The sequence below is a fragment of the Enhydra lutris genome, unplaced genomic scaffold, assembly GCF_002288905.1.
Source record: "Enhydra lutris kenyoni isolate GAN:26980312 unplaced genomic scaffold, ASM228890v2 scaffoldscaffold17, whole genome shotgun sequence".
Classification (NCBI taxonomy): domain Eukaryota; kingdom Metazoa; phylum Chordata; class Mammalia; order Carnivora; family Mustelidae; genus Enhydra; species Enhydra lutris.
Genome location: NW_019154101.1, coordinates 48,632,417 through 48,649,290, shown reverse-complemented (window position 1 = coordinate 48,649,290; position 16,874 = coordinate 48,632,417). Strand labels below are relative to the sequence as shown.

At 34.4% G+C, this 16,874-nt stretch overlaps 1 protein-coding gene across 3 annotated transcripts in view; it reads left to right on the top strand.

Moving 5' to 3' along the window:
• Positions 1–5,251: 5,251 nt before the first annotated feature.
• The window catches only part of LOC111147784 (inhibitor of Bruton tyrosine kinase), a 77,346-nt gene continuing 65,723 nt past the window's right edge, over positions 5,252–16,874 (top strand). For all 3 annotated transcript variants that reach the window (XM_022504014.1, XM_022504013.1, XM_022504012.1), the window contains exons 1-5: positions 5,252–5,892; positions 7,033–7,129; positions 8,315–8,439; positions 12,509–12,619; positions 14,737–14,907. In XM_022504014.1, the coding sequence (XP_022359722.1) occupies positions 5,572–5,892; positions 7,033–7,129; positions 8,315–8,439; positions 12,509–12,619; positions 14,737–14,907 (825 nt within the window). In that variant the 5' untranslated portion in view covers positions 5,252–5,571. The remainder of the gene's footprint in view (positions 5,893–7,032; positions 7,130–8,314; positions 8,440–12,508; positions 12,620–14,736; positions 14,908–16,874) is intronic.

Genomic DNA, 16,874 nt, shown 5'->3' with positions numbered 1-16,874 from the left:
TTTTTTGACACACAGAGAGAGATCACAAGTAGGCAGAGAGGCAGGCAGAGAGAGAGGGAGAAGCAGGCTCCCTGCTGAGCAGAGAGCCCAATGCGGGGCTCCATCCCAGCATTCTGAGATCATGACCTGAGCTGAAGGCAGAGGGTTAGCCCACTGAGACAACCAGGTGCTGCATATATTCAGGGTAACTATTGAGAGATGTTAGTTAGTGCCATTGTATTGCCAGTAAGGTGACTGTTACTGTATATTGTCTCTGTTCCTTTCTGGTCTATTACTTTTAGGCTCTCTCTTTGCTTAGAGGACCCCTTTCAATATTTCCTGTAGGACTGGCTTGGTGTTTGCAAATTCTTTTAATTTTTGTTTGTCCTGGAAGCTTTTTATCTCTCCTATTTTCAATGATAGCGTAGCTGGGTATAGTATTCTTAGCTGCATATTTTTTTCATTTAGTGCTCTGAATATATCATGCCAGTTCTTTCTGGCCTGCCAGGTCTCTGTGGATAAGTCTGTTGCCAGTCTAATATTTCTACCATTGTATGTTATAGACTTCTTGTCTTGAGCTGCTTCAGGATTTTTCTCTTTGTCACTGAGACTTGTAAGTTTTACTTTTAGATGACGGGGCATGGACCTGTTTTTATTCATTCTGAGGGGGTTCTCTGAACCTCCTGGATTTTGATGCTTGTTCCCTTTGCCATATTACGGGAATTCTCTAGTATAATTTGCTCTGATATACCTTCTGCCACTTTCTTTCTTCTTCTTCTGGAATCCCAATTATTCTATGGTGTCACTTATCTCAAATTCTCCCATTGTGGTCCAGTAGTTCTTTGTCTCTCTTTTGCCCAGCTTCTTTATTCTCCATCATTTGGTCTTCTCTATCACTGATTTCTCTTCTGCTTCATTTATCCTAGCAGTAAGAGCCTCCATTTTTTGATTGCACCTCATTATAGCTTTTTTTATTCCAAGTTGATTAGATTTTAAGTTCTCTTATTTCTCCAGAAAGTGATTTTATTCCTCCAGGAAGGGTTTCTCTAATATCTTCCATGCCTTTTTCAAACCCAGCTAGTGCCTTGATAATTGTCATTCTGAACTGTAGTTTTGACATATTACCAATGTCTGTATTGGTGAGGTCTCTAGCCATTGGTACTGCCTCTTGTGTTTTTTTTTTTTTTTTTTTTTTTTTTTTTTTTTTTTTTTTGTGGTGAGTTTTTCTGCCTTGTCATTTTATCCAGATAAGAATATGTGAACGAGAGAATAAAATGCTAAAAGGGTGGCAAAGAGCCCAGAAAAATGTTGTTTTGGGATGGAATGGAATGGAATCAGAAGAGACCCAAAACTGGGGGGAGAAGCAAGGGGGGAAAAATGTACATATATATATTAGAATGTGGATAGAACAGAGCCACCCATTTGATTTTGGGTGTATTTTGGTCTCTTAGAAGAAACTACCTCCCAAAATTTTAAAGAAAGAAGAACATATATATGTACAAAAATGAAGGTAAATACAATGAAGGGATGGGCTATGACCCTAAAGATGAAAATTTTTAAAAAATTCTAAAAAAGGAATTGTTAAGATAAGCTGAACTCCTGGGACCTGATGTCATATCAATCTGCTACTCCTCCACTGTCTTGCCTCTCTCTCCTTGTATATAATTTTTTTATCCATTTATCCATTGATATCCATTTATCCATATCTTGGCTATTGTAAATAATGTAAATAATGCTGCAGCAAACATGGAGTTAGTGTTTTGTTTTCTTTGGATAAATACCTAGAAGTGGACTTGCTGGATCATAGGTTAGTTCTATTTTTAATTTTTGGGGAAAGCTCCACACTACTTTCCATAGTGGTTATATCAATTTGCATTCCCACCAGTAGTGTATAGGGTTCCTTTTCCTTTATGTCCTTGGCAACACTAATTATTTCTTATTTTTTTGAAAATAGGCATTCTAAAGGAGAAAGGTGATATCTCCTTTTGGTTTTAATTTACATTTCCCTGATTATTAGTGATGTTCAGCATTTTTTATGTACCTGTTGGGTATCTCTATGTCTTCTTTGGAAAATCTATGTAAATCTTTTCGCCATTTTTAAAATTAGATGGTTTAGTTTTTTGCTCTTGAATTGTATGGATTCTTTGGATACTTTATATAGATTAGCCCTTTATCAGAGGTATGATTTCCAAAAATATTTCTCCCATTCAGTAGGTTACTTTTTCATTTTGTTTATGGTTTCCTTTGCTGTGCAGAAACTTTTTAATTTGGTGTGGTGCTACTTGTTTATTTTTGCTTTTGTTGCTTTTGCTGTTGCTATCAGATTAAAAAAATCATCTTCAAGACCTATGTCAGGGAGGTAACTGCATGTGTTTTCTTCTAGGAGTTTTATGGTTTCAGGTCTTAAATTTAAGTCTTTAAGCCATTTGAGTTAATTTTTGGGTATAGTGTAAGATAGGGGTCCAGTTTCATGTTTTTGCATGTGGCTGTCCAATTTTCCCAACACCCTTTATTGAGGAGATTGTCCCCTTGCTATTGTATATTCTTGGTTCCTTTGTTGTAAATCATATATACATGGGTTTATGTCTGGGCTCTCTATTCTGTTCCGTTGATCTATTGTGTTTCTTTGTATGCCAATATCATACTTTTTAATTACTACAGTTTTGTAACATAGTTTGAAATTGGGGTGTGATGCTTTACCTTCTACTTTCTCAAGATAACTTTGGCTGTTTGGGTTTTTTTGTGGTTTTAGGATGGTTTGTTCTATTAAGTATTTATGATCAATACCTTGGAGAAGAGAATTAACATAGAATTTCTATTGTATCTAACCATTATGAAATGGGTTCACTAATTTAAAATCCAGAGGACTAAAATAAAATAGAATGAACTTGAGAGTACAAAAATATTGAAATAAAAATAATTAGGAGATGATAAATAAAAAGATGAAGAAATGTTGAATGTAAAGTCATCCACTCTAGTTATAAAATTTCTGGTATATGGGTGGTTAGTTTTCTTTCCGGTAGTTAAAAACCTGAGGGATAGTAGTTTATCAAATAGTTGACAAATTGTATTTCATTTCTCCAGATCCAAACAGGGCAAAGCAGACAGGGTAGCATATTGGAAAAATACTAGAGGCTCTTTATTTGGTGGCTGAGTTTTCTGTATTTTCCTACAGCCTCCCTAATCAATATATTAGCATTTCTTTTTATTTTTTAGGTATTTATTTTTGAATAGGTAATCATGCTTATGGTGAAGCATTCAGAAGTGGTTTGTAGTAAAATACAAGTAAGATTGCCTTCCATTTCTGTCTCCAGCTATTGGTGCTCTTCTCCAGAGGAACCACTCTTAACCATTTTGTTGTGTCTTCTTCTAGGCATCTTTCATACATGTTCAAGCATAAACATGTAAATGCATATACAATTTTTCCATAAATGGTATTGATATACATCTCATTTTCAAGGACATTGTACAATGTATCTTGCAGATTATTTCATATCTGAAAATATATAGTGGCTTCATTTGATACACGAGTAATATTCTGTTTTATGGACATAATTACTTCTAACTATTTAGGTTTTTTCCATGCTTTACTATTTCAAACAATGACTCAGTGGATATTCTTATACTAACACCATTTCACACATAGATACAGTTTTCCAAGATAAATTCCTGGAAGTAAAATTGCTTGGGTCAGAAAAAAGGTATATTTTACATTTTCATAACTATATTAAATTGCCCTCCAGACTGTATGAGTTTATACGCTTACTGGCAATGGAGAGAGTACATAGTTTCTTACAGTCTTGTCAGTACATAGTAATATCAAACTTTTTGATCTTTCCTATTTTGATGGATAAAAAATAGTATCTCATTATAGTTTTTTAAAAGTCTTTATTTTAATTCCAATTAGTTAACATACAGTGTTATATTAATTTCACATGTACAGTGTAGTGATTCAGTAATTTCATGAATCACCCTTTGTTCATCACTGACAAGTATACTCCTTAATCCCTATTTTACCTATTCCTCCCACCTCCTCTCTGGTAACTGTCAGTTTTTTCTCTATAATTAAGAGTCTGTTTCTTGATTTGTCTCTCTCTCTCTTTTTTCCCTTTGCTCATTTGTTTTTTTCTTAAATTCCACATAGGAGTGAAATCATGTAGTATGTCTTTCTCTGACTGACTGGCTTCACTTAGCGTTATACTCTCTTGCTCCATTCATGTTGTAGCATGGTATCTCATTATAGTTTTAATTTATATTTCTTTTGAGTAAGGTGAGTCTCTTTTTAAAAATCTGTTTAAATTTCCTCTTTTTTTTTTTGAGAAATGTCTTATTCTTTGAGTTTTATTTATTTGGTCTCCTTATTTGTAGAGATTATATATTTAAGAAGCTTTTTCTCCTTTTTTGTCTTAAAATTTTTTAATGCAGGCTTTAAACTGATTAAATGTATTAATCTTTTATTCATAACTCTTGAATTTCAGATCATACTTATTAGAAAGGCCTTTTACTTTGAAATTTTAAAAAAGAGTCTTCCATGCTCTCTTCTGGTGCTTTTATGGTATTATTTTTATGTTTGTCATTGATCTATCTGGAATTTATATTGGTGTAAGGTATAAAGTAAGTATCTAAAGTTCTTTTTTTTTTTTCAGGTTGATACCTAGTTGTTTTGCTACCTGATATTTAATTATCATCTCCTCCTATGGTCCTATGGTAAAGGACTTTCCAGGCACAGAGAACATTATCACAGTGCCTGGCCGTAAAAAGTGAATGATGAGAGTGTTGGTTATTGTGATGGTGATGGGTGGTGGGTGCAGTAAGACAATTTTAGGGGGTAAATTACAGTTTGAGATGCGATTGTTATAAAGATGGTGGATTTAAGTGTGCTTATATCTTGTGGGGACATAGCTAGTAGAGTGTAAAAATACAAAGGAGAAGAAACGAAGCTTTTGGAAAGAAAGAGGTGAACTCCAGAGATACAGAGGTTAACCTTAAGCAGAATAGAAAAAAAGGAGGTGAAGATGATTAATGTAGTTCTAGAATACTGTGGATGTGAAGCTGAAAAGTTGGTATACTTTTATTTTTTTGAAATAGGAATTAGGAACACTTATTTATTTTTAGGGGCACTTATATATAGAGGTGGTTGTAAAGTATCTGAGAGCAAGAGGCTGATTTTGTGCTTTTTTTTTACTTTCTCTCTCTTTCCTTTTATAGGTCACTCTTGCAATTATGGATATTTAAAAGGATCAGACAGTGTGGAGGGGGAGTTCCCCTCCTCACTCCCCCTTGGTGCTTGACTCCAAGAATAATTTATAAACTGTGGAAAGTTTTTTTTTTTTTAAATAAAGGACTTGTATTTGATATAAACTTTATAGAACTATTTATAATTTTTTGATTTAAGTGCCAAAGTAAATTGTACAAAGATATATAGTTTTATACTGTTGCCATTGAGGATTTAAATTATAATCCTAAACAGGTCATTTATTCTCTATAAATCTTTCTGAATAGTACCTTTTTGTCCTGGCTTTTTAATTTTTAAAAATTAGTCTTAACTGACTACTTTAAAGAACTAAACTAAGGAGTATAAAAACAATTAGGATGAATTCTTCCATCCCTGACTGCACATCAAAGTGTCGATCCCTGAAACATGCTTTGGATGTCCTTTCTGTGGTAACAAAGGGGAATGAAAATCAGATTAAGGCCTTCCTCTCCAGTTATTGTTACAATGCTGCAACTATCAAAGATGCTTTTGGCAGAAATGCCCTCCACCTTGTTTCCTCTTGTGGAAAGAAAGGAGTGTTAGATTGGCTTATTGAGAAAGGAGTGGATCTTTCGGTGAAAGACAAGGAATCAGGATGGACAGCTTTGCACAGAAGCATTTTTTATGGACATATTGATTGTGTTTGGTCTCTATTGAAGGTAAGTGTCATTTGTTTATTTAAAACTATTTGGTCTGGCATATATTTTTCTTAGTGTTTTTCAAACACCTCATTTATTTTCCAGAGATTTGAGTTTGTTCTTTTTAGTCGTTTGATGTCTTTTACTGTTGTAACTGACTAATCTTTAGAATTCAAATCCCATATATATTTTTATTTAGATTTTTTATGATGTAGAATTTTAAACATATACCAAAGTTTATAATACATAATGCACTGTTGGTTAATTGTGTCTTATATATGTCTCTACCACCTTTGTTTATCTCACATTATTTTGAAGTGAATCCCATACCTTTTATCATTTAACCCATATTATGTATCTTTTAGTATTCTTGAGAAAAATGGTTTACTTTTCTGTAACTTTTATTAGCTACTTTAAAAGGGCACTAGTTATTGAAATACAACATTTGGGACTGTTTTTTCGGATAATATGCTTATTTCTTGTTTGGCTAGGATAAAGTGTTTATAGTTGTAAAAAACCAATAATTAGAATCAGCTTTATTTATTTGAAATTTCCCATCAAGTAGATTCAATCTAGGTTTGTTGTACTGTATAGTCAAATAATGAAGTGTTTTGAGATGCACTCCAAAGTCATTTCACTAATGAGTGCACATTAAAAACTCAGAAGTCATGAGTTTTAAATTAAAAAATTTTTTTTTTGGGTACAGGCATTTTATCATGCTTGTAGAGGACACAGAGAGGAACAAAACACTTCCTGTCCTCAAGGAACTTATGGTCACATTAGGGAGCTTATTATCTTCAGTGTCTTCATCTATTTTTGATTTTAAAAAAGTTTACCAGTAGTTATGTTAATTCATTCCTCTTACATCTAAAACATTTGATTTAGATGGTTTAATTCTCTTACTTTAATCTATTTTATATAGAAAGCTAGGTTGGTAAGAGTTAAAACATCTCATCAGCCCTACTCTTACCCTTTCCCACTTCTACAGACTCAGCTTTTTTCCTGTTTCTGCTAGAAATTTGGATGATTGCCAGTCCTGTCAAGCTTGAGAGCATCCTTGGATTTTCTGTTGTCATAGGTGTTGCCAATTCAGGTGTCAGGATTTGGGGCTTCAGTTTGAAACAGGGGCTGGTCTGAATTTTTTTTTTTTTTTAATTTTAGCATGGTGTTAGTCTGTATATTCAAGACAAAGAAGGCTTATCAGCTTTGGATCTTGTAATGAAGGATAGACCAACTCATGTAGTATTCAAACCTACTGGTAAGAAAATTCTACAGATAAATTCCATTACGGTACAACTTAGAAAATTTTAATGAAACTTTGTTTTTATTAAAATACCTGAGAAAATTTATTTGTGTGTGGATATCTGCAAAGAACTTTTACCTTGGTGTATGTTAGCTGATAATTTTGGGCATTTATTCAGAACACTGATTTATTTTGCATTTTCAGTTTCAATCTATATAATGTCAGTTTCAACCTATATTATGTCTGTAAGAGTAAAAACACACCCTAAGTGGGAAGACAGAATTGTAACTACTGTTACATCTGGAAAGTGCATCCATCCAGAAAGTAACATTAATACTTGCGGTAGAGGGAAAAAGAAGTGATTCTTCTGCCCTCACATCCTTCTGATTTTACTTATTTCTCTAATTTGTTTGCCTTTGAATTTTGGAAATGGAAATTGGTGGAAAGGGAGAAGAGTTTTAAATGGGCCACTCTATACAATTTGCATTTAAGTAGTGAGCAAGCTAAGTAAGGACACATTTTTCATTTTTATTTCTACCTTGGGTACTGTATTGCAAGTTATAGTTGTAATTCTATTCAAGAAATTTATATGCCTTCCAAAGTAAAAATGAAAACTTAGATCATAAACTTAGCTGCGATTAAGTTTTTCCCACTTTAAAATAGTCATTACTCTGATTATAAGTGTGATTTTTGCATCTATCAAGAGCATACTATTAAAGTTAATGTTTCTATAGGAACAGTAACTGATACCACATTTGCTTCATCTAGAACCCTTACATGTATGTATATAATATATAAATAATATTACTGTATATTATGTATCTGTTGGTAACATTCTGTATTTAAATAACTATAATTATTATTTTCATAGAAACTAAGTGGCTACAGCAGGTGGTATTTTACTCCTCTGGCAGTTAAATTAGCTGCTAATGAAACAAGGAACAAATGTTAGATTCCTAACATTGAGATAGCCCTGTGCTGATTTGGATTTTCTCGTTTCTATTCCTAGAATTAGATAATATGTTAATAGTATCATAATGTAAAAAATAATGTTGGCAGTGTCTTTCTAAATATGCTGGTTGAATTAGTTCCTATGAAGAGTCTCTGTTTGAGGTAAACTTATTAGTAGAGTGTATATATAATTGAACTCAACTGATACTTGTTTTAAAATATAAAAGTAAAAATTAATTTACATTTTAGATCCTACAGATGTCTACACTTGGGGAGATAATACAAATTTCACCCTGGGGCATGGAAGCCAGAATAGCAAACATCATCCAGAGTTGGTGGATCTGTTCTCCAGGAGTGGGGTTTATATCAAGCAGGTATTTTGAGTACGGTCTGAGTACTTTCAGAGATTAAAGAGAACTTTTGTGTTTGATAGTTTATCTTTTCATTTGGATTATGTTAACTTGGTTGAAGGGATAATAACATTTTAATGAAGAAATCCAACAGAACTTCATTAATTCTATTTCAGATTTTGTGTTAGCTTTAATCATATTTAGATTGTGTTAAATACCATAAAACTATGAGATGTTTGTGCAAGCAGTGTTGGAAATTAGAAGACACTATAGAGATACTACTTTTAAAGGTTGAGCTTCTACTGATTCTCTAGGATTTGTTTTCATTTCATAAAAATAGAGTTCTTCGTATTGTTTCTCAAGTGGATTTGTTGTTGAAACTAAGTGTTACTAGTTTTAGGTGAATGAACTTGAGTTCTTAAATATAAGTAATTATAAAATTTGAGTTGATATATTGGAAAGTTTTGGTCTTTGGTCTTAGTTCATTTTGCTGGATGATGTCTTCCACTTCCATGGATTTTGCTACTGTTGACATACTCATCTTTTTCCATAATGCAGCGTCTGTGTGTGTATGTGTGTTCATCTGAGCTTAACTAGGTCCTCAGAATCCTTAAAATGCTCTTCTACCCGTTAGCAGCCACTAACAATTGATCATAGTTGGGGCACTTAAAAAATTTTCCTGTTTTCCTTTTCCGACTTAATACATGATCTAGTCATCTTTCATGAGCTGAGCTTTTTCAGGAGCAAGGATTTTTAAATAAGAGTGAAGGAATAAATGATAGCATTAGGAAACCAGAAACGTTATATCTTCTGGTCCTAGGATATATGTGCTATGGAGGAAATGAGCATATTCAGGAGAAAGCTACACTTAAGGCAAGAAAGTGAGAGTATTTTGTGAAGAGATTAAGAATATAAGGAATTTTATATTCTTATTTGAGGATTGAATGAGGGTTGAAGCAAGCACTATGGATAGGGTAGGAAGGAAAACAGTATAAATAACAAAAGAGAAGGCAAGTTTTATGGAAATATTTATTGAGCACCAGTTATGTAGAGAGCCCCCATTAGTCACTGAAATGAGCTAATGCTATACTACCATGGAGCAGAGATTATTAATCTCAGCATAATATATTCCAGAGTATTAAGCTAATCACGTATCTCCTTAAAAAATTCAGAGGTTTTAAGGTTGGAACACTTAAACTCTGGTATTGGTTGCTGAATATAAGTCAGAAATTGTAAATGGCATTCTAATATTAACTATAAAATTGAACAAAATGTATTATTTCTGGCTTCAAAAAATGATTTTTCTTTTACACATTCTAAGTTTATACTATAAATATGAATATAATTTTGGGTTTTATTTTAAAAGTATTTGTGTTATAGTTAAATGAGATAATGACTTTTTACATTACTTATGATAAGTATATGTATTCACAGAAATTACCAAGTAGTTAAAGGATACGTGTAAGTAGAGCTTGTAATTCAGCTTCTAATTTTCTTGTTTTCCATAACTTGACTTTCTGGAAAATAATTTTAAGATTTATTTCATAATCACTTTTTGTGTCCAAAGTTAGAAAAATGTTTATAGATGACATAAGAAATGTATATGTACATACTTTTTAAAAGTAAGAAAAAAGGATTTTTAAATAATATTAAAGTAAAATTTAATATACTCAATATTAGATGCTTTGAAAAATAGCAGTGCAGTGTAGAGGTTATGTGTGTATGTACATGCAAACAGGCATACTTTGTTTTATTGCACTTCACTTTATTGGACTTTAAAGACACCAGATTTTTTACAAATTGAAGGTCTATGTGAGTCCTACATTGAGTCTTTCATTGCCATTTTTCTAATAGCACTTTCTTACTTCGTATCTCTATAATTCTCTCAATTTTTCAAACTTTTTCATTAGTATTATACAGTTGACCCTTGAAGAAACTGGGGGTTGGGCACTTGACCTCCCCATGCAGTCAAAAATCCATGCATGACTTCTTACTCTCCAAAAACTTAACTTTTCTGACTGGAAGTCTTACTGAGAACATAGTCAGTTAGCACATACTTCTATGCATTATATACTGTATTCTTAGAATAAGGTAAGCTGGAGAAAAGAAAATGTTATTAAAGTCATAGGGAGAAGAGAATACATTTAATTAAGTACTGTACTGTATTTACTGGAAAAAAATCTGCATATAAGTGGATGCATACTAAAGTTCAAACACATGTTGTTTAGCAGTTAACTATATTTCTTCTTGGTGATCTGTTATCAGTGATCTTTGATATTACTATTGTAATTGTTTTGGGGTACCACAAACTGCATCCATATAAGATGGTGAACTTAACTGATGATTGTGTGTGTTCTCTCTGCTCCACTGGCCATTGTTTCCCTCTCTCTCTACCTCTTCTTGGGCTTCCTTAATTCCCTGAGATACAAATTATTGAAATTAAGCCTGTTAAGAACTTGGCAATGGCCTCTAAGTGGTTAAGTGAAAGGAAGAGGTTGATGTCTTCTCACCTTAAATCAAAAGCTAAAAATGATTAAGCTTAGTGAGGAAAGTGTCAAAAGCTGATAGGCTGAAAGGTGGGCCTTTTGAACCAACAAGTTGGCCAAGTTGTGAATTACAAGGAAAATTTCTTGAAGAAAATGAAAAGTGCTTAGTCCAGGGAATACCCAAGTGGTAAGAAGGTGAAACAGCCTTATTACTGGTATGGAGAAAGTTTTAGTGGTCTGGATAGAAGATCAAACCAGCCATAACATTCCTTATAGCCAAAACCTAATCCAGAGCAAGGCCCTAACTCTCTTCAATTCCATGAAGGCTGAGAGAGGTGAGGAAGTTGAGAAGAAAAGTTTGAAACTAGCAGAGGCTGGTGGGTTCATGAAGTTTGAGGGAAGATGCTTTCTCTGTAACATCAGCGTGCAAGGTGAAGTAACAGGTGCTGATGTAGAAGCTGCAGCAAGTTATCCCAAAGATCTGGGTAAGATCATTAATGCAAACGGCTACACTAAACAAGATTTGCAAAGCAGGCAATGAGCTTTTTTTTGGGAGAAGTCAGGTGAGTGGCTTCAAAGTTTCAAAGGACAGGCTGACTGTCTTGTTAGGGCCTAATGCAGTTGGTGACTTGAAGCTGAAACCAGGGTTCATTCTCTTAAGCATACTGAAAATCCTAGGGTTCTTAAGAATAATGCTAAATCTCTGCCTGTGCTCTAAAACTGGAACAAAACCTAGAAGACAGCACATCTGTTTACTGCATGGTTTACTGAATATATGTTTTAAGCCCACTGTTGAGACCTAGTGCTCAGAAAAATAGATTCTTTTAAAATATTACTGCTTATTGATAATGCACCTGGTCAGCCAAGAGCTTTGATGGACACGTACAATGAGATTCATGTTTTCATGCCTGCTAAGACAGCATTCATTTTGTGGCCCATGGATCAAGGAGTCCTTTTGACTTTCAAGTCTTATTATTTAAGAAATACATATCAAATGGCTATAGCTGCCATAGATAGTGATTCCACCTGCGGATCTGTGCAAAATAAATTGAAAATCTTCTGGAAAGGATTCACTGTAATGATATTAAAGATGTATTTGACAAAATCAGAAAAATTAAAAGGATATACTATCTAACTACCAATACCTGTATAGGTGATGTTGGTTTTTAAAAAATGTGCTTAAGCCATTGCCATTATTTTCTTTAATAACATATATCCATATTTGTTGATCTTTGTGCTTCCTGTTGCACTGCCCAGTTCTCATTGTTTGGGATTCCATAAAGTTGGGAAACAGCTGGCTACTGCTTTTTGTAGTTGAGCATTTGAGATTTGCATTTCCTTTGTTTAGTCTCTTTTGTGGGTAACATATGCTAATTTCTTTTTTGTTCTTTTTCTCATTTGTCAGTGTTTGTAGACATGGTTTTAAAATAGAGTGTGTACATTTTTAATTTTTATTACAGAACATATTCAAAGTAGAGAGAACATATAATCTCCATCTCCCCATCATTCTGCTTCAACAGTTAGCCGTATTCTGTAATTTATTTTTTTATAAAATAAAGGATTATTTATTCAGAGAAATTTAATAATAATCTTTTGTTTTCTCTTAGGTGGTGCTTTGTAAATTTCACTCAGTGTTTCTGTCTCAGAAAGGGCAGGTTTATACCTGTGGTCATGGTCCTGGAGGACGTTTAGGCCATGGAGATGAACAGACATGCTTGGTAATTGAAATGTCATTACACATTTTAGGTAACTTCAGTAAAATTCCCATAAAATGGAGACTTCAGTTAAGTTAAAAAAATTTCTAATCTACTATAAGCAGAGAGTAATATAGCAACTGATAGTAGAATTTTAAAAAATCAGTTATTTGGGTCACTTTGGTGGCGCAGTCAGTTAAGCCTTTCTTTCTCAAGTCCTGTTCTCCAGGTCAGGGAACAGACCCCTGATATGGGCTCACTGCTCAGCAGAGAGTCTACTTCCCCTCGCCTTCCCGCCCCCCCCAACTTGTGCACTCTCTCTCTCTCCGAAATAAATAAAATCTTTTAAAAAAATCAATTAGTTTCTTGTTCTATCATGTTCAAATTAAAGGATTTAGATATGCCGAATTCTAAAACGTCAAAGGAAAATTATATTTTGCATTTGGCAAATACTGGGACAGGAGAGCATATAAATAAGCTTTAAAATGTTTCCATAGTTGAAATTGTAAAAGTCAGACTAATTTTTTTTAAAGATTTATTTATGGGGCACCTGGGTGGCTCATTGGGTTAAGCCTCTGCCTTTGGCTCAGGTCATGATCTCAGGGTCCTGGGATCGAGCCCCACATCGGGCTCTCTGCTCAGCAGGAAGCCTGCTTCCCCCTCTCTCTGCCTGCCTCTCTGCCTACTTGTGATCTCTCTCTGTCAAATAAATAAATAAAATAAAATAAAAATAAAAAGATTTGTTTGTTTGACAGAGAATGTGAAAGAACACGCGCATGTGCATGAGCAAGGGGAGTGGCAGAGGGAGAGGCAGATTCCCTATGTAGGGACCTCAGTACAGCTCTATCCCAGGACCCCAAGATCATGACCTGAGCTGAAGGCAGACAGATAACTGACAGCCACCCAGGTGCCCCATAAGTCAGACCAATTGCAAAACCTTGGTGTTCTAATTTTTTTTAACTTCTCATCAAAGTATTGTGGTCTAAAAGTTGAGTTGGGGGTGCCTGGATGGCTCAGTCAGTTAAGCCTCTGAATCTTGGTTTCAGCCCAGGTCATGATCTCATGGATTGTGAGATTTATCCCTGCCTAAGGCTCTGCACTCAGGGGAGAGTCTACTTGAAGATTCTTTCCCTCTGCCCTCCCCCCAACTTGCATGCAGACACATGCATGTTCTCTAAATAAATAAATGATAAAAATGTAAAAGTTGAGCCCATATTTTCTTTGTATAATCACAAAATTGAGTCTTATGGTACAGAAACTTAGTGCTAATTGGAAACCTAATAATTATTGCATTCAATAAGTTGCCTCAGTAGGTTATTTTTTTTTTTAAGATTTTATTTATTTATTTGACAGACAGAGATCACAAATAGGCAGAGGAGCAGGCAGAGAGAGAGGGGGAGGCAGGCTCCCTGCTGAGCAGAGAGCCCTATGCGGGGCTCGATCCCAGGACCCTGGGATCATGACCTGAGCCAAAGGCAGAGGCTTTAACCCACTGAGCCACCCAGGTGCCCCTCAGTAGGTTATTTTTAAGGTAGATTTTTTTGACGGGATTACTGGTGTATTTATCTATTAAAGGGTACTTTAAAAAGAGAGAGAGCTATGACAACAGCTTTCATTTTTCATGAGTTTATTATGTTCCAGATATCAGTGATGCTTTTCATGTAGTATCATTACCTTGACTTAAGCCTCATAGCAACACTGTGAGATTACAGGCATTATTATCTTCATTCTGTGCAGTGTCAGAGACTGTTGTTTTTTATACTTACCAACTCATTTACTCCTCACACCTGTATTTTCCCGTTTATTTATTTATTTTTTTCAATACATCAGTGAATACTTTGGCTAAAGAGCTCTCTTTATTTATACCAACCAAATTTCCACTTGGTGTATGATAAGGGCTCAAAAATCATTTGTTGGATTGAATTATTTTACTGAAATGTCATACTGGAGTTTTGTATTTTACTCATAAATCAATATCCATATCCTGTTAAACTCACCTATCTTTGCTAAACTGTAGAGTTTACTTATGATAGATCAGCCATTTATTAGTCATATCATTTTGGATATAGAATCACCAGATTCTCTTTGTATTTTTGTATAAATGGTTAATATATTATACTAAAGTTAATTTTATTTTGTAGATCCCTAGGCTTGTGGAAGGACTGAGTGGTCATAATTGTTCCCAAGTGGCAGCTGCTAAGGATCATACTGTGGTACTGACTGAAGATGGATGTGTTTATACATTTGGTCTGAATATTTTTCATCAGTTAGGAATTATTCCTCCACCCTCTAGTTGTAATGTACCGAGACAGGTAAGCTTCCTTTTTCAAAAGAAGGTGACTTTTTGCTATAAAACCTGTATGACAAAAGGTGGAAGGTATTGATAGGCAATTTATTTTACTTATATTTGTGGTATATACTTTATTTTTCACAGGAGACATTAAGCATAATACAAATTAGCATTTGTTTGGAGTAAGGGAGAAGGCAATTGGGAAATTAGGCCCCAAAGTGCTTTAGTTTCAGCTTTTAAAGTATTTATAAGCAGAGAGGGATCCACATTTTTGGGGTTTGAAACAAATAATTTTGACGCCCTCCTTAAGAAAAAAATATGAAGTTTTAAAATGCAAAATGGCCATGTAAGTGAGTTACCCAGAAGACTAAGCTTATTGGCCTCATGGAAAATGTGCCTTTGCACCGAAAACATACATGGCAAGTTTATGTGAGGTGTGGACATGTGTCCAAAGCCACTCTTCTTTGTTGTGATTTCCCCCTCCCAATTGCACAACCACCTCCAGAAGGTACCCTTTACTCAGCTTCACAGACCTAGTTCAAAAAACTGGGACTGGTACTCTAATATGTTGCTAGAATCATCACTCAATAACAAGTGAGATTTCAGATCATAAAATTTTGTATTTTCAAAGGTGAAGTTTCTTTATTGATTTAATCCTCTGGATTTAAAGTTATTATTAGGTATATATTTTTAATTAATAAGCTTTTAAATCTAAGCTTTTCCATTCTGGATGACTAATGAATCAATAGGAATTACCAAAAAATTGTTTGAGGCAGTCTCCAATCTGTGGTACTTTTTGGTTGGAAAATCCATTTTCTGTAGTCATGGACTTCATGGATATTTAACCATTTTGTAGATTTCTTTATAAATGGTAGATTTCTTTCCTGTTTTTATTCTTATTGTGTGGCTGTCTTGGAGCTTTAGGTTGATATGGACATATTCAGTATTCTCAGTTACTTTTGCATCCCCAGGAGCCATCTGACAACGTGCAGAGACCTTTTTAATTGTAACAACTGGAGTGGGGGGTGCTACTGACATCTAGTAGGTAGAGTCCAGGGATGCTGCTAAACCTATGTAGTTTAAAAGGTAGTCCCTTACAGCAAAGATTCCTCTGGCTGAATATTAGTAGCGCCACTGTTGGGAGACTCTGAATATGTCCAGTATTTTTTCTCTTTTTTTTTTTTTTTTTCCATTTTCTTTTTTATTTCCCCGACATAGTAAGTGTACTCTTTTAATCCCCACTTACTTGTTTCATTCATTCCCCAATCTACCTCCCATGTGGTGACATTAGTTTGGTCTCTGTAGTTAAGGGTCTCTTTCTTGATTTGTCTTTGTCTCTCTCTTTTTTTCCTTTGCTCATTTTTTTCCTTAAATTCCACATATGAGTGAGATCATATGGTATTTGTCTTTCTCTAACTGACTTCTTTATTTCCCTCAGCATTGTATTCTCTAGCTGTATCCATGTTGTTGCAAATAACAAGATTTAACTCTTTTTTATGACTGAATAATATTCCTGTGTGTGCGTGCATGTGTGTGTGTGTGTGTGTGTACCTCTTTATCCATTCATTTTTTGATGAGTACTTGGCTGTTTCCATAGTTTGGTTATTGTAAATAATACTGCAGTAAACATAGGGGTGCATGTATCTCTTTAACTAGTGTTTTTGTATTCTCTCTGTAAATACCCAATAGTACAATCCCTAGATCATAGGGTAGTTCTATTTTTAATTTTTCGAGGAAACTCCATACAGTTTTCCACAATGGCTGCAGTAGTTTGTATTCCCACCAACAGTGCAAGAGAACTTCCCTTTCTCCACATCTTTGTTACCACTTACTATTTGTGCTTTTTATTTTAGCCATTCTGACAGGTGTGAGGTGGTATCTTATTGTAGTTTTGAATTCTGTTTCCCTGATGTTGAGCATCTTTTTATGGATCTTTTGGCCGTCTATATGTCTTCTTTGGAGAAATGTCTGTTCATGTCGTATGCCTAT